Consider the following 20,172-nt stretch of genomic DNA (forward strand, 5'->3'; position numbering starts at 1 on the left):
TGTGTACCTAGTTTTGATCTTCTGAAGCCATTATTTTTCTTTTCATATTCATTGTAGAGCCTACTAACATCACTTAGTTGAGAAAACATGGGTCCTTCCCTGCCTTTCTGAAAGTGCTGCTGATTTTTCTGGGGAATTTAGCCATTCAATTGTTGTAATCTTTGACATCTAACATGCAGATTTTTATAGTTGACATTTTCTTCAAATTTACATCAGCATGTTGATTTTAGTTACTTGCAATGGTCGCCAAGCTCAGCAGTCAGATAATTTGCAAGGTTTGGTACCAAAATTGAATAAATTATATACTATAATTAAACCATAACATACAGGCATTACAAATTACTAAACAAACTATTAAACATGCCTCGTCTATTTTCTCTTCTAGACTCCTAAGCCTAAGGCACGTCTTTAAATAAGCCAAGCATAACATGATTTTCATCTAATATTCACTGTAACACCTGAGTCGCCTTGACATGAGTCTGCATAACTTCTCATTAGACAGTTCAAATCTATTTATAATAGAATTGTTTGATGCATCTCCACATATCTTTTCCTCAGGCATCCCAATATCCTTTGCCAGCTTCTCTGCCTCACTATGTGTATCAATTACATGGTCAAAGCAAATGTATCTACCAGATGCATTGTTGTTCATTTCCTTGAATACGCTTGCATGAGCTTCAGCCAATTTGGTCACATCAACTGTTGCTAGCAAACGACGAGAGTACATTTCTTGGGCACCTACATTTGCAATCGTAAAATCTTTATGTTTCATTTTTAAATTAATTGATATTAAGTAAAATTGTCCAGAAGTATATATAAGTTACACCCTAGGAATTGAGGGCGATACAAAAAGAAAATGGGCTACGGATACTATGTTAGATGCATTTTAAAATTAATTGACATTAAGTGAAATTGCTCAAAAATGAATATATAAGTTACACCCTAGTAATTGAGACAAACCACGTGGACTTTACAACATATTATATCAATATCACATAGTACAAGAAATTGGACCACTGATTTTGGTCAATAGTAAGTAGTACCTTTGAGATAAGCAATTGTTGCTGTTGGATTCCTGTTACAAAATTCAGGACCTGTAATTAGAGCTGGACAAATAGTAGTGAGCTTCAAACCCCTTTCATCAGATATTCTCCAAGCAGCCTTCTCTGCTCTCATCTTGCCTAAAGCATACCAAAGCTGCCATATATATATATATTCAAAAGAAAAAGCAGGGTCATATAATATGTCATTGTAATCGGCATAAACATGTTACATAGTAGGAAAATAACAAAATAAAATAACATTAATAAAGTTCAATCACTGTTTGCAAAGTTTACCTTCTTTTCTGTGCAGAATGATTCAGTGCTCCAAGACCCATGACTAATAACTGAGGAAAGTTCTGATTGTGCATTGTCTTGCCATACACAAGCTGATAGTGATGATGTGAACACGCATCTTGTTATGGAAGGTGTTCTTGCACATGCTTCCATCACATTCTCAGCAGCCCTTACTTCAATCTCGGCCATGGATTTCTGGATATCAGACAGAAGCAATTGCTTAGATGCTATACAAGTAACTTTTCTCTTGTAGATACTATTATTATTGTCATTGCCACAACAATTAAATTAAACCTACATAAAGCATAGCATGATCCAATAGTTGAAATGATAGATAGAAATGTAACTTTGATCACATAATATGCATAATAACGTAACTTATAATTATTCAGCATATTATTATAAGATTGACAAGTTTTGCTTCACTAGAATAAATGTTGTCACGTCAAAAAAATAGTGATTGATAGGAAAGAGAGCATTCTATATTTTATGTCCTATATTAATTCAAAGTAGCATTGATCAATAATAATGTTTTTCAATAAAATCAATAACTTCTCACATTAATAATAATTTAAATTATTTGTAATATTTAATTTTACATATTGATGAAGAAAAAATTATTAAATAAAATAAATATAAAAGTTTACAGTAATTTAAAATTACTATCTATGCATAAATTTATTTATTTTTATAATTAATTACTTTAAAAATAATAAATTAAATTCATGATTTTAAAGTTATAAAATAATATAATATAATATGAAAATAAGAAAAAAATATAAAAATTAGATATATATATATATATATATATAAATAAAATTATTAATAGTTATATTCAATGTTAATTATTTAAATTGAAACTAATTAGATAAATGTAATTAATGATAGAAGACTAATAGTTAACATAAATATAAGAATTTTTACATTATTTTTATTCTAAATATTATCTTATAAACTAATTTTTTTAAAAAATATAAATGTAATAATTAAGTAATAAATATTATCGGCTTCACTTTTATATAATAATAGCTATATGTAAAAATATGTTACAAAATTAATAGTATAATAAAGTTAACAATATTTTTCAATTTTAAATTATGTTTTCTAAAATAACTTTTTGTTCAATGATAAAAAAAATAATTATATTTTAGATTATTTTGATATCATAATGAAGTTACACAATAAATACCGATTAAATTTTAACGGTTATATGTATTAACATACTCTTGAATCATATTAAATAAGATTAATAGAAAACTATTATATATATATATGAATGAGTTTTGAAATTGAATTTTATGTCTGAACTCTAAATTAACTTATTTGTGAGAAATATAATTTTTAATTAAGTTCATTCATATGCTTAATTTTTTTAAAAAATAAGATACATTAAAGTATATATTTCAGCAAATAACTAAATATATTTATAATATTATATACTGTAAAATAATATATATTAAAATTGTTTAAGACATTATTATTATTATATATAATAAAATAGTAGACATTATTATTATTATAGTATAATATAATATTTATTTCTTGTTTTTTTTCATTTGGTTCTCTATAAAAATTTACTATTATTTAAAACTTTTAATAATTAAATTATTTTTAAAATTAATAATATTTATAGTCATTGATTATAATTAAAAAGTGTATTATCGTTTTCACCGTTCATTGTGAAATTGATGGTTTCATTTTTTATCTTTTCTTCTTTTTCTTTTCATTATTATAATATCATTCTTTCATTCTTTATTTTTATTTGTATCTATGAAAAATAATATTTGAATGTGTTATTGATTATCGTCAAAATTGAAAATCTAACTCTTTTAGGTCGACAAGGTATAAAATGGATTTATATTCATAACTAATAAAAATTTATCAGTTTAAATTTTTATTTTCAATATTATTTATATTTATATTTTAATTTTAGGTCTAACGGTTTATTTGAATGATTTTTATGAGATTAAATAAACATTTGAATCAATATCATGTTTTTATTAAAAAGTTCTTATATAAATCATTAATCCAATACATTGTTAGGTATATTATCTTACTTTTTATCATTATTTTTTTTTTGCAAGTATCACTCCCGTTATTTTTTTTTTCTTCATTTTATTGTTATGTTATTATATGTTTTAATATAATATTATTTTTTTATTCTTCATTTTTATGTATAAAGTGATATTTTGAACGTTTTATCGATCATGGTCAATAATTAAAATTTAACTCTTTTAGATTAAGATATAATATGAATATATATTCATCATTGATAAAAAAAAATTATTTAAATTTTATTTTTAGTATTTTTTATATTTATATTTTGATTTTAAGGTTAATTGTTTCTTTAAATAATTTTTGTAAAATTGAATAAATATTTAAATCAATTTCATGCTTTTATTAAAAAATTCTTACATGAATCATCTTTCTTTTTGCCTTTCATTATATTTTTCTTTTTTCTTTGCGAGAATTAATTTTTCTTCTTCTTAATCTTCATTTTAGTGTTATGTTATTATAAGTTTTAATTTTATTATTATCCAGGTTTTTTATATATATTTCATGTCTTTTCTTCTATAACTATTGTATTAGAAATCTTACTTTTACATTATATTTATTCAACAAGACATGAAGAGATTCTATTATTGTGACATTTTTTATTTTTTTTATCAATTACATTTTGAATAATTCCATTACAAATTTTTATTTTTCCTACACAAATTAATTGTTGAATGATATGAATAATAATTTTTAATTATCAATTGATTAATTTATTTTATTTAAAATATTTCAATGTAAATAATTTAATAATTATCATTAATGCAATCAATTTAATAATGATATTTTTAGTTTTGAAATATATACTAAAACTTATAATAAATAATTTAAATAATTAAATTGATAATAAATATTACACAATAATAATAATAACAATAAAAATAATAATAATAATAATAATACAACAGTTATTTATAAAAGGTCAAACAAACTATAACTTAATATCTTTATACATTTAGACCACAAAGGAAAATAAACATCAATTAAATGATTTGAAATAACTAATGTATATAACAATATAATTATTATTGCAAATAAACAATAAAATATAATAGTTAATAACATACAAAGATTAGTAATAAATACAAATAATTGATGACATCTTTAATAAGCTAATAAATATATAAATAATGACATTTGAAGTTTGAAACATAATTATTTTTATAAATAACTTTTGAAAAATTATAAGCAATGAAAATAAAACTAAGGGAAAATAAATAATAATAATTATTACTATTATTATTAAATCAACATCATTCAATTTATAATAAATTACGTTAGAGTGAGATTAATTAATTCAAACTTTAAAAATATTACACAAAATTAATATATTCAAAATAAGTAAAATTATTGTTTTAAAATAATTAATGACCATATCTATTTAATAGAATTCAAATTATTTCAACAAATTTAAAAAATATTTAAATTTTTATCATATATATACACTCAAATTTAAATAAATATTGTACATATTATATTATATATATTATATTTATTATTCTTTAACTTCTATCTTTCGTATATTTTACAGATTTATGCAACAAGTTACCCATCAAATGTTGTGGCCTAACTAAAATGATTATCAAGGTTTAAAACAAAAGAGATTTTCCTAAAGAGCAATTATTTGTCAATGAAACAAGTTTTTGGACACTAGAGGTAGGTGAGGAATCACATTGAGAAGAGAAAATTAATTAAAGTAAGAAAAATTATATATTATGATATCACATAATTAATAAATAATTTTATATCTAAAACATAAGTTAGATTTCTCAAAGAATTCTTGGTTAGCTCTGAGAATATCTGTATTAAAAACAGAAAGAAGGTATAATTGCTTACTGTGTAGCCAGATAGACCAGCAGGGTCTGTGAATGCAGAGGTGTGAAACACACCACGACAGCCCTGAAATGCTTTCTCCAACCCATCAACATCAGTTAGGTTTGCCATTATTACTTTCAAATTTCCTTCTGTAGCCCTCACTTCACCACGCCTCTCCATTTCCCTCAGCTTCTCTATGTCCTCTGCAACAAGTCAAATAAATAATCATGCACCATTCAAAATTACGCTAAAGTTTGTACTATTATTTATTACATTTATTGTGTTGTTTGTTATATAGTAGGAAACAAGCACACTTCAGTTCCTTATCATTATCATGTTGGGTATCTGACACGCATTCGTGTCAGTGTTCGACACCGACACAACACCCGTATTACGTTTTATATTTTAATCATTACAAGTGTCTACGTGTCCGTATTCATGTCATGTGTCCAATGTCCATATCGATGCTTCATAAGTTATATCTAAGATATAGAAATTAAACAATCATAGATGAAAGCGAACCAACTTTTCAATGCATGCTTACGTTTCCACTAAACTACACTTTTGGTGTTCGTTTCTTTGTTTAATTAACTATGTTAGAAATACGAAACATCTACCAATTCTATTCATAACTAGTCATTTTTATTGGAGAATTTCGGTTTATAAAAAAAAGTTTATTGTTTTGTAGTATAGATAAGGCATAACAAATTATATAGATTATTATGCGTTAATATTATTATATAACTTAAGAAAGGTTTATATAGCATAAAAAATATATTATTTATCAGTAAATTTTTATTAAACTCCAAGGATATAAACTGTAATTTTCGTTATAAACTAATGGAGGAAAAAGAACATGTTGCTTTATTTCATAATAACTTTTTGCAGCACTCTTTTTGTTTGTGAGCGTACACGAAACACGAAATCACGCATAATAAAGTACAAATATAAAGATATTGGATAATATAATTTAATTAAACCAAGATCATAGAAACTTTAAGTTCAATGGTATTATATTGAGTCGGCTACTTTTTTTTTTGGAACATTATTGAGTCGGCTCTTTGGCATATATGACAAATTCCTTATTCAAAATTGCATCATATATAAAAACAAAATTGACATTTTCTATATATAGACTAACATTATCTCTCAACAACTCATCAAATATCTATTTCTATTGAAATTTGATTGGATTTTCTCAGTAAACATGAACATCAAATTGCCAACTATGCATAATTTTCTATCGCACATTGTTTGTCATGTTCGGAAACAACAAAAATCACACCGAACGAATCATCCACATGCACAGTTTTCCAACCGGTGATCTTTATTTAGTATAAAAAACTTTAACTAACATCATATTTTTTGTCATTATGTAAATTTTATTTAAACTTTAATAAATTATTTGAATAATTAAGTTTATTTTAATTTAATAAAAAAACAAATAAAATTAAATCAGTAATATATATAACAAAAATGCATCTCTCAAGTTGAATCAACCCAAAAAGTCCTAGAAGTAGACGAAACTCTCACATCTGCTGCCGTAGAATAATAGTTAATAAACTAAAAAAATTTACCAAACAGATTAATGTAAAGCATTTTACAACCAAAGTCTTTACCAAAAGAGGAGTAATGAATCTAGTGATTGATGAAGAGTTATTTCCTTCACTACGTGTAAAAATTAAAATAGGTGGTGACTATAGACCAATTATATTTGCTACCAAAATTTTGGAATATACCCTGTACCTTTTGAACAAAATAAAAAAGCGTCGAAATTTTATATAGCACTTGTATACTGAAATTTCTTTCCCTCCCTCCCATGTTTCTGTCATACCTACCCGTTAAACCTCTGTTTCAAACCATAATTTAACCAGAAAACTAGAATCACCACCAACTTGTATACCATCATTATTCCAAGAATCAAAGTTCCTCTCTCGTTCACACCTTGAACTTACCCAGAAAGAAAGTCATAATTTTCTCAACACGACAACACCCCATTAACAAAACCCAGTTTAAGGAAGAATTAACATATATACACTTCTTAAGTAAAATAAGGAGATATTTGGAAGATTTTATTCATGTTCAAAAAAGTAACTTAAGTATAATCTTATCATAAGTTTTTTCAACTTATTTTTATCAACCTTTGTAAAAAAAAAAATGCATATTTCTTAATTTTTAGTTTTTTACACTAAAATTTGATTGAACAAGTGTTTATTGTTAAATTAAAGTGCTGAGGAAAATGGAAAATTTACCTGGGTTGTCAACAGTGATTCGAAGAGAGTAACCTAAGAGCAAGAGGTGGTTGACCAAGGCAAGACCAAAGTAGGAAACACCACTAGTGACACAGATTAGGGTACCCTTTTCATCATCATGCTCATAAGAGGAAACAAAGTTGTCGGTTCTCCGCCCCTCATCGTCTTTCCGCCGATGGATGGCGGCGGCCGCCACCAGGCTCCGGCGGAAGGCCTCCAGCTCCGCCCTCCGGCTCTCCCACGTCCGTACAACACCCATTATTATATATATTATAAAGACGAAAGTATGTGCAGATATATAATATGATATAATATATGGTGCTAGCTAGCTAGGAATATGAAAACTAAGATGAAAATAAATAGGGAAAGGTTTTGGGTTTTGGGTTTTGGGGGGGTGAATTATTGAAACTCAAAGGAGTTTAATTGTTGAAGTTGAGGTTAGATGCAAGGGAAATGATTGAAATGGAAATAGCAATTTATAGAAGATTTGAGTCCAAAGTGTCAAGTGAGTGAGAGGAACACGTATTGCGTTGCTTTACCGTCAAAGTCCAGCTTGGCGGGTCAGCCATGTAATACTAAAAGAAAGAAAAAATGAGGAAGATTACACACATTCCCACGTTTTTCGATGGATTTTTATTTCTTTATTTATTTTATATATTACATGTGTTTATGTAATATAAAATGATATAAAAAGAATATTGAAAACAAACTTTGAAATTTTTAAAGATATTGAAAAATATTTGAATTGCTTTGACACGTTGTTGCCCAAAGATCAGTCCAACATCCCTAATCACTAATACAAATATTATTATGCAAAATAAAATGGAGCCATTCTTGGAAATCCACCCCAAAGAAATGGGCTCTAAATTGTCATTCCAACAAATGCATCCACAGTGATAGCAAACACGAATCCTTTGGGGAACTTTCAACTTCCAAATTATACTCCAGTCTTTGGTATGCACTAGCCACTTCAAACTCTCCCAACTCTATAACTTCAGAAGGGATATACATTTCCATTGCCCATAGACCAGACCTCTTACATCTCTAATTCCAGCCAAATGATCTTTAGAGCAAGCTCTTCTCACATGCTTACCTCTCATAACATCACACCTCAATTTCTTATTACCATTTTGAATATACCAGCCAAGTTTCATGAGACACGAACTATTCATGTCTTCTAGATTACACATTGCTAACCCTCCATGAACTTTAGGCAACATCATGAACCCTTCTTTGGTCCAGGCTATCCCCCCAAACAAAAGCACATTGAATTTTTTGAATCTCATCCAAAATGCTCTTAGGAATAGTCATCATCAAATACACCGACAAAGACTGAATAACTGATTTGGCTAAAGTTATTCGACTCGCAAGCGACAGATTCTTAGTTTTCCATCCGGCCTGCTTATTCTTAACTTTGTCTAACAAGTATTGCAAATCATTCCTTTTAGGTGTTCTTCCTAGCAAAGGAATTCCAAGATAGTTTCTAACATTGGTAACTTCTTTAAACCCCGACAAGTTCACTAATTGTCTTCTAGTATTATGATTCACTAAGTTGTTGCCAAAACATAGTACAAAATTTGTGGAGAACATGCTTGACACACCCCATTTGCTAAATAGTTGCCTTGCCAAAAAGAAGCATATCATATGCAAACATCAAATGAGATATGGTTGGCCCATTTCTACTTGCCTTCATAGGAATCCACTTTCCCTCATCTACATCTTGGAGGATTATATGCGATAGTTTATCCATACACATAACAAAGATGTAAGGCGACATTGGATCTCCTTGTCGGAGGCCCCTCTGAGTGTCAAACAAGGAGGTTCTTTAACCATTACAAAGAACATTAGTCTAGACTGAAGATATACATTCCAAAACAATATGAGAAATATGATCAAGGATACCAATCTCATTAAGCAGGACCATCTTAACTGGTCATAGGCCTTGGCTAAGTCAACCTTAATCACAAAGAACCCCGTCTTACCTCTCATACCAAGCATACTATGCATTAATTCTTAAGCTACCATAATATTCTCGTGGATGCTTTTATCCAGAATAAAACATGCCTGGTAGGGCGAAATGATGATCTTAGGAATAATTGGCTTCAACTTATTAACCAAAATCTTGGTCAATATTTTATAACTTGTGTTACACAACGAGATTGGGCGAAATTGGCTCACAAATTCTGGTCTCTCAATCTTCGGAATAAGACAAATATTAGTGAGATTGATGTTCCTAACCTCCTGCAGATTTTCCCAAATTAAATATGATGGATAGAACTACAAATGGTACCACCAAGCATATCCCAAGAGAATTGATAGAAACCCACTGGAAATTTGTCCGATCCAGGGGATTTCCAAGCACTAAGATCAAACACTGCACATTTTATTTCAGCTATACTCAAAGGCTCGTTTAGATATTCCATTAATCTGTCCTCAATAGCAGGAAAAAAAAAACATAGTTTGCCTCCAATCCCCATCGAGCTATCATCACTAAACAAGTCTTTGTAAAAAGAATTAACAAGACTTTTTATTTGAGCTTCTTCATCAATCCACTGTCCCTCATAATCAAACAACATAATAATTATTTTCCTTCTTTTTCTATTAACTGCTTTCAAGTTATAGAATTTAGTATTCCTATCTCCATCATGAAGCCACTTAGGCCGAGATTTTTGGAACCACTCCAATTCCTCTTGCTTTGTGTGTATTGGGTTTGGATGATTCTCAGTTTTTCATGGTGTTTGTTCAACTTCAACAGGTTTTCTACTTTCATGGACTCATACAAAGAATCCCTATCGCTTTGTGTCTATTGATTATTGAAAAAAATTAATGGAAGATGCCGTGTTATAATTAATCTTTACCAACATTTTTCTTATGACTATCACGAGAAGAATTTACTACGAGATTATTTATTTTTTTGGTATATAATTGTTTTCATTAACTACTTCTGCTACGCATAAAACTTGTGTATGGTATATTGCGAAATAACTTTTTTTATATTATTGTTGAATAATGTAATAGCACTGTAATGACTAACGACAATGTACGTATAATATACTTACGTATCTAGTTAGAGCTTAAAGATAGTCGTTTTTTACCAAATAATCACGTATAAATGCTAAAAGTTGTTTTAATAATTAGTTATAGTTTTAATTATTTAGTTTTAGTTAAGAATATTTTATCTTAATTACGCTCTTATATTATATAGTGTACGCTCTCCATATATGAAGCGTATCTATAACAAGAGGTTTTTCTTTATATATATATATGTGTGTGTGTGCATGAATAATTAAAATAAAAACATACAAGTCATGAATTTATAAATTATTGTATATAGGTTCAATATGTAAATTAATCTTAGTTATAAATTTTGGTTTCTCACAGGTATTAACACTACTACAAAATTAGAGTTAATTTCCTGCGAATTTTTCTGTCAAAAAAAATCTGCAGGTAATTCTTGAAGATTTTTCTATGGTCCGGGATTGTTTATTATTTCCTGTGGATTTTCAGGTAATATTTTAATAAATTGCAGTAAAATTTCTAGTTAATTTTTTCTGCGAATTTTTGAATTGCGTAAATTGTCTCCTTGAGTTTTATAAATTCAATGCGCAATTGATACAAATAAGTTCAGATGGTTATCTCTTAAAAATAATATAAATTAAACTTCTTTTTTTTAACGAAAATATGAACATTTATTTTGACATGATAAAACTTATTGTAATAAAAAAATATAGATAATAACCTCTATTTCCTATAACAATAAAAATGCAATAACAGCCAGAAAACTTATTTTCATTAAAATAAAAAAAATAAAGGTAATAACCTCTAATTTCCAATAACAATATAACGCAATAACAGTTAGAAAACTTGTTTTCATTAAATGATTAAATAACAAAAATTCTATTGATATAAAAAATATCTAGAATAAATAAATAATAAACTTATATAAATTTCTGGAATATATATATATATATATATATATATATATATATATATATATATATATATATTAATTTTTATGTTATTTTTTAAAATCTGCAGAAAATTTACCTACGGATTTTGAAATTCCTGCAAAATTTTCATGTGATTTTTTCTGCAAGAAATTTCCAGTGAATTTTTTCCACAGGAAAATTCGTAGAAAGAAGGTTTTATCTGTGGATTTTTATCCGCAGGATTTCCTGTGAATTTTTCAGGAAAATTGGCTGAAAAATCCCCATGAAGAGATTTTTAGTAGTATAAATACAATTGAACTAGAGTATCTCCTCTGATAAAAATTCGAACATTTATTTGCTAGATGTGAAAAATAAACTCTTTCCTCTAACCTAGCCTTCATTAATAAAAAAATGTAGAATGTAAAACATATATAGCTAATGTAAAAAAAAATGATTCTAATTAAATTATAATCCAACATAAGAGGAAGAAGTCGTTAAAACTTGTTTAAAATTATTATTTATGTCTCGTTACTAATCAAAAGAAAAAAAAAATATATCCCTTTCTATCTTAGATTAGCTAACATTGAATAATGAATAAGAAAGAGATGAAATCACGTGCTTGGTGCAGTGCTACCACACTGGCAGTGACAGAAATAATGGGTACATATTAAATTAAAGGTCTCCTTTTTTCTTTTTTTTTACTTTTAACTCTAAGAAGTTGTTAGAATAGAATAAGACAGAGTCCCAGTCTCTTATCCTATTGTTCTTTTTTAGTTCAGGAGTTTTTCCTACTTTAAATAAAGTGTCATTATTTTTTCCTATTCCCCCTAAGTTTTCTACATATAAAACAAAGATTTATTTCTTCTTACAAGTACAATTTTAATTAATTATGGATGATTAAAAACTAAAGTATATTAAAATAATTTTTAAAAATGAACTAAAAATAATTGCTCGGGTGTCCGCTTTGGTATCCTTTTTCAATAGCGGATGAAATTATAACATATGTATGTCTACTGTTACGTATCACTAAAATATAATACTAATAAAATATTTTTATTTCAAGTCATGTGATGTAATACTATAAAAAAATATTGCATTACAAACTCTATTGTCGTCCAAAAACAAAGATGAACAATATCCTATAAAAAAAATTATGCAAATAAGACTTTGAACTGAAGTATAACTTTAAAAAAATATTAAAATCACTTGGTGCATGCGAGTTTGAAAAAAAAAATAGATTAGGTATATCAAACTCTTTTTAATCACATCTGACAATAAAGAAACTCCTTATGAACTGGCCGGATCTAGTATGACAATAAAATACACTAGTCATAGCTTTTTTATTTTGACTAAGTAAAAGGAACACTAAAAGCCTAAAAAGCTAACAATGAAACTAGAGAAAGCACCTAAACTTTATTAAAATCAATTTAATATTTTATTAATCATTATAGGTAAATACGTACTGTGATAAAAAATTACTCTTTATTTTTACATAATTTAAATTAATTTTTATAGAATTATGAGTAATATGATTTTTTGTCACTTTTTTTATATATTTTTTAGTTTCTGTAATGTTGTTATCTTATGCACTAGTTTCACAGTATATTATGTTAAGCTAATTAGGTGGAACGTATATAATTTTATTAGGATAATGTTTGGTCCAAGTATGATGGAGGTTAGGGTAGGAGACTTAATAATGTATCTCCTACACAGTGAAAAATATTTTTTTATCAGATATATTTATTTTAAAATTAATGGTTGAAATTTTTTATTTTATTTTTCTCCCTCTCATTTTTGGTTTTACCCTTGATTTTTTTAATCTTTTTTCTGATTAGTAGTGATTTCTCTCCCTTTTTTTTTTCTCATACGGCTATGAATCCTAATTCTTTCCCCCCAACAAGTTGATCCTCTCTATCTTTGATCATTTAATTTGTACCCTTAAAAACCATCTACATTTAAGTGGAGAAAATAAGCATTATTTTTTAGGGGTCTCTGGATTCGAAATTGTTGACAATGGAACAATTTTAAACTTGTGTTTTGTTGCGATATGTACTGGTGAAGTTTTGATAAGTCTCCCACCCTAGCTAGCCTTCATCCCGAAGTATATGAGGTCGTGGACTGAACTCGGGTGATCTAGTAGTCTTAATCGGATAATGGTTAATTTGTCGTTGAAGTGTCAATGTTTTGATACTTAAGTTAGCAACGAACCTCACACATGTTGAAAATGACACTAAAGGTCGCAAATAATATCTTCCTAAGACATGTATGAATATTATCTTAAAAGACTTATTTGTGATATTTCATGCATGTTTGATACAATAGAAACTTCTTAGTCATGTTGAAGCTACAAAACTCGTAAGGATAAAAATTTAAACCCAAAACTAGAGAAAAAAACTTGAGAAGAGAATGAAGAGAAGATTTTGGTGTGTCTGAAACAATGGGTGAAGGATGATATTTATAAGATGAGGGGAGCACAAAAAGAGAAAAAACAAATCGGAGAATTAAATGGACAATTAAACTCATTAGTAAAAACGGTAACACAATTTCAAATAAACAAAGAAATTGATTTGGTAATGATAAGGAGGATTAAAAACAGTCAAAATAAATTAAATGATGAAGACTGGAAATCTCGCAATTTCTATAATTGATCCAAATCAATTTTTGTTACATTAAAATCAAGATATTTCAGATAAGGTAAAAAAAATTTCTTCAAAGGAATTTAATTAAATGAAAGATAAAAAATTTTGCACGACCTATTATCACATAAATTGAAAGATTTACACTAAGACAAGCTATGTGGTCAAGTTCATGGGTAAAGACTTTCATCTCTTACTAATTACTTTAAAAACCCTTATCACAAAATATTATATTAGCACTTGAGTCAAAATTATCTCAAATAATATGAAACTCAACCTTTTGTGATATCTTAGAAACTATAACAACACATTGAGAATATAAGTGTAATAAATGTTAAATCTAGTTGCATTAATTTATAAGAGGTTAGACTAAGTAAGTTTCTTACTCCTCCATAAGGGACTGAGTTCCTTGTATTCGCCATTCCACACACATTCAACCATTAAGAATGGCTAGATAAAGATACCAATCCATTCATTTTATTACGATCAATTAACTTAAAACATACATTATTAAAGAATCTATTCAAGAATCTCAGTCATCTAATCTTTATTCAACGGTTATAAATCCATATATTGAATGTGTGAATGCATGAAAATATGACTACACTGCATCCATATCCCTCCTCTATATGAGATCTAATGCTTTAATTAAGCGTAATATTATGAAATAGCTACTTGTTCGAATTTACTCTGTAAGAGAATTTTTTTTGTTATAAAAAATTTAGGTAAAGGAAATGACATCTTAATCTATGATAAGAAAAACCTTTACAGTTAAGATTTAAAGATCATTGGTAAAGAAATTTACACTTAATTTTCTCCGTAGAGATAAGTAAGAGCTGAACGCCCTGTCATATATGAGACCCTAGAGATAAATTAATTTAATAGTGAGAAATTTAAATAATTTATATGAAATCTTAGAATAAAATTTGATTACTGCCAGGGGAAAAAAAAAGAAGAATAAAAAGTAAAAGTGTATGGCCATGGCATTGCTACGTTGTTGCATGCGTACCATAGAGAACTTTACTACATATATTTATTGCGGCAATCCTCTTTGAACCTTTTCTCAGTCATTCTTCTAAATAGTCTGACACCCTTTTTTATAACCGGTTTGCATCTTCTCCAATCACATTTTCGTATACGTGCATGTGCACCAACAAAAAATCTCATTCATAAAAAATATATTATTGTAATATAAAAATTTCATTATAACAAGTTTCAGTGGTCAGATTATATACAACATTTCTTTATAACGAATTTTATATCTAAGAAAATCCTGTCAATAAATTAGTATTTAAATATGTATAATGTATCAGTAAATACTTATTTTATATCACTAAAGCTTATAATAAATAACCGCTTTTGAATATAAAAATTATGTTGCAATTAAAATTTGTAAGAAATAAATATTTTCCAACATTTAAACTATATTATAAAAAAAGAATATGTTAATTATAAACCAAATGTATCCTAAGCATCAAGCATCACAGTCACATGTGTGACTTCAATGATTAAGGTGAGTGGTTATATATTGTCGTTATTATTCAGTATTTTAATAGTGGTCCAACTCCCTTTTGCCGATATAAAGAAAGTTGTTAAAACTCAAAATTTAAAATTTATTGGATTTACCAACGTATTATTTGCCTGATTGATATTGAATTTGGATGCTTCAAGTAAGTTTTGGATTTAGTTGTCTAGAAAGAAAAATATGATTACGAAAAAAAATCATATTAAAAATGGCGAGTTTGATTGATTTTCTGATAAAAATTAATTATTGACAGTAAATATCTTACATAAAATTTTGGTGAAAAAAAATAATAATGAGATGTTACTTAAAACATGTATTTATGTGTGTTTCTTTCTTAGGCATCACGTTAAAAATTCTTAATAATTCTCATAGGTTAGCTGCGATTGAATGGGAGAGTGATGAAATCACGTGCAGAGGGCAAACCTACCAAACTGGCAGCGCCAGAAGGAATGAATATGTAACACATTGAAGGTCCATATATACTTAATTATATTAAAACTTGAAAGTACCCTTTTAATTAATTATATTATACTTTAAGTATATTATATACTCTTTCGGTCACTAATTATTTATAAGACATAGTTGGTTAATTTACGTTTATTAAGAAAATTTGTTAATTTAATTGTTGACATTAATTTTTTTTAATCATAATATTTTTTTAATTTATCCTTAATATTATTTTAAAAAAAATTCAAGGAGAGAAAAATAGATAATTTAGAGTATTTTAAAAAAAATAATTAATACGCAAGAGAAATCTTAGGAAAAAAATATGTTAACTATATCTTGTAAATATCAGCAAATTAAGGAAATACTTGAGTTTTGACCTATTACTTTCTTTTGCTTTTTATCTAGGGAAAGAACCTACTCGGTCTCTTTTAATAGAAATTTTCTTTTTAAATATGTATTTTTTTTTATTTATATAACTTGAATTTGAGATCTATTGTAAAAAAATACAAACTCAGTTTTACTCCAACGAAAATAATATTAGTACTTGGACACCTTTATTAAATATGATTAATTTAAAACTAAAAATTTGTTAAAATAATAATTAAAAAATAATAAATTTTATTAAATTAGTAATAATTTTTATCAATTATATTCGCCACGCATTGTTATAAAATTTTTCCTTTATTTTTAACATAATTATAAAATATGATTAATTATGAGTTAAATTTTTATCTAGTATTTCTTATGTCACCTTTTATAAAAAAAAATTAATTTCTTTCTGTCATACTATTTATATTATATTATGATGAGTTGAATAGGTGGAACACATGCAGGGTATCATAGGCTATTTGACTATAATAATACTTATAACAAGGAAGAAGATTGGTTCACACTCAATGAATGCAGGCAACTATAAAGATTATATATTGAATGTGTGAAGGAATTAGTATAAAATTGTTTTATTTTATTTTAATTAAATATATTTTTTTAATTTTGAATATATAATTGTATTAAATATTTATTTAGAAAAAAAATTATTTATAGTAATTTTTTATAACTCGAGCAATATTATTTTTAATATAAAATATATGTAATCTCTATTATAAAATAATTATAAAGAGATTAAAAAAGTAATTAAATAATATGATTCATAATATGACATAATAATAAAAATATTAATAATATGTGTATAACAAAAATAACTATTATTATTCGAGCGATGAGAAAATAATAATATGTGTATATCTAATATGACTATAATACGTAGTCCTTTGTGATTTGTTTTCGGTGTGAGTTTTCTTTGTTCCTCATCCTTCCTAAAATGAACAAAAGGAAGAGAAAATTGAAATTAAAATTAAAGATCAAATTATTTTATCTTTAATTAGAAAATATATTTTATTCATATTTTCGCTCTTAATTTTATTTCTTTTGTCCAAGCTTTTCTTAGTCAACCTTCTCGTGTCACGTCTTTGAATAACATGGACTTTGGATGAGTCTCAAATCACGTTGAAGATAGAATTATGATATAACAAGAGATCTCATTCATAAAAATATATATATATATATATATATATATATATATATATATATATATATATATATATATTACAACTCTTATCAAATGACACAATCAAAATTTATATAAAAAAACTAATCAAATTCTTTTATAATCCACGAGCACATGCAGGTCATTTTTAATTGGCTCGTAAGGTATATACGACATTCTAATCAAGAATGGTGGAAGACTCCACACCCTTTTGAAAACGATGTGGAAAATATGAAAGCAACTTTTCCATCGTGTGATTTTCTACCCAACTTTAGTAAACGTTAACATATGAAATATTTAGCAGTTAATTATGTTTTTTAAGCTTGTAATTAAGAGATTAATTTTTAATTCTACGAATCTGCATGTAAGAAGAATATGGATTTCATAAAATAAAAAAGAAGAGTATGGGTTAAGATTTAAGAGAAATTGAGCCCTTCGAAGAATTAATCTCTAAATTTCTGCAGCAAAATATCCCAAGTTAAAAAAAAAAAAAATTACGAACCGAAGTTGAAAAGTGGAAACGAGCTTTGGAAGCTATGAATTTCTGGGAAGTTATCTCCAAGTCAATTCACATGCCCTTTACATAAAATTCTAAGTTATAGTGCTTTAGCATGAAAAGTGAAAACCATGTTCAACTACGTTATTATTAAAGTAGAAACTTACGGCAACACTAAATAGTGTTGTTTTTTTATTATTTAACACCAAATACAGTTGTTAGAAACAGTTGATAATTGATATCGTAGAAATGACAAAAAAAAAAAAGTTCTGGAAGATTGTCACTTATCCGGTAGTGACACTGAAAGTGAAAATTGATAAATTGATGGTTCAGCAAATGAGATTAAATTCAACGAATTCCAAAGATAAGAAAATTGTGTTGATGATGATACCGGAGAGGAAAATTCTACGGTAGACTAAACAATAATATCTGAAAAAATTAATATCTAGCTATAAGGTGCAATGTATATATATTATTGGATAAATGATAATGCAAACACAGGATGACACTGAGGGTGAGACTTTAGTGCTCATCTGTCTTAAAATTCTTGATGCTGCTATCTTTGTTTTCTCTTGAGTCATTTTAGTACTCATAACTGATAAGGTGCAAGGATTTTTTTTTTTTCTTTTTCTTTTTAGGTGTCTTTGGTTATGGGTTAAAGACTAATTTATTGAATTAAGAAAATTTATTTAAAGAGTCTAGCTATCTCCCTTAATAAATGTTTCGTTATACATCCAAATTTAAGAATTAAACTTCTAATCACATATTTATCAAATATAATTATTTGTTCATCATATATCATACGACATCGGTGTTAGAATTATTACTACTATTTTATTATATTTTTTTGGCATGTGATAACTTTTTTTTATACCATCACCTATCACATGAGGGTTTTTTCAGATATTTATACAACCATATTTACAACAAGTTATACAATGACTCTCACATCAACAAAAAAATAAAATTAAAATTAAAAAAATCTATCTTAATTAACAAGTTAACAAAAAACAATCAAATATTAATTTATCTTAATTTTTTTATTAAAATTTGAATTTTCCGCTGATGTGATGGTCATGGTATAAATTGTTATAAATATTATTGTATGAATATCATTACTCTTTATTATTATTATTATTATTATTATTATTATTATTATTATTATTATTATTATTAACTGTGGAGAGGTTTTTGGGGTTAAAGCAACAAGGGTAAAATCACTTCTTGAGGAGAATCTTTGTACACATTCTTTGTATATTTTCTTACAGGTATTTTAATAAAAAATCATTTTAACATAATAATTAATATTTTTCATAAACTGTGTTATCTGTGTATTAAATATTCAAAGCAGAAATCAAAGCTAAAGAAGAAATTTCCCACCAGAGTAAAAATTAAACGAACACTTTAGATAAAAATGAAACAAGAAATAGAATACCAGTTTTACCCATCATCCATCTCCCTCACCCACAATAAATTGAGATAGAGGTGACATGAACCAATAATTGTGGTTATGTTTGTATCATAAGGAATTGGAGATTCGATCAAAGCAAAATAATGTTAAACGATAAATCTCTGCTCAAGGTATCCCATAATTTGTGTGTCAAACATTTTGTCTTGGAAAATAGAAAACATGTTCTGTTGGCTTAGTGACCCACATGGAGAACTAAGAAGAAGCTGATTGAGAATATTTCGAATAACTGTGTGCTCGTGAGTGACGGTTGATGTTACCTGCACCTTCAAGTTGCTTTTTCACCTCTTTTTTGGCTTCCGATATAATAAATTTAACATGTAAAATTGCATTCCTGAATGGTTATAGATTTTGACTTCCTGCATGAGAAATTCATAAGGTAAAAAAAAAATATTCCAGAAAAAAATGCTGGAAACAACTTGGAGGTGCAGAAAACAATAGATGTGAGTGAATGATCAAATCAGTACGTTTGGAGATGAGTAGTAAATAACAAAAATTAAATACAGTTGTTATAGGTTGACAAAAAATATATATAGTGCTTTTGATATTAATTTTTTTTATATCTATGACATTGGTTTAAATTTGGTGATGATTAATTTCTGTTAGAAAATTTGATTGGACCGACTTTATTAAAATCTCTTCTTTTAATCACAAGACTCAATCTCG

The 20,172-nt window shown here is 26.8% G+C and overlaps 1 protein-coding gene across 1 annotated transcript; it reads right to left on the reverse strand.

Moving 5' to 3' along the window:
• Nucleotides 1–276: 276 nt before the first annotated feature.
• On the reverse strand, nt 277–7,922 carry LOC114411677 (cinnamoyl-CoA reductase-like SNL6). Its single transcript, XM_028375326.1, has 5 exons — nt 7,460–7,922; nt 5,229–5,410; nt 1,338–1,532; nt 1,044–1,197; nt 277–738 (listed from the first exon to the last, which is right to left on the reverse strand). The coding sequence occupies exons 1-5, from the start codon at nt 7,716–7,718 to the stop codon at nt 440–442; spliced, it is 1,089 nt and encodes a 362-aa protein (XP_028231127.1). The 5' UTR covers nt 7,719–7,922; the 3' UTR covers nt 277–439.
• Nucleotides 7,923–20,172: the final 12,250 nt, after the last annotated feature.

Source organism: Glycine soja, chromosome 5, assembly GCF_004193775.1.
Source record: "Glycine soja cultivar W05 chromosome 5, ASM419377v2, whole genome shotgun sequence".
NCBI classification, from domain to species: Eukaryota; Viridiplantae; Streptophyta; class Magnoliopsida; order Fabales; family Fabaceae; genus Glycine; species Glycine soja.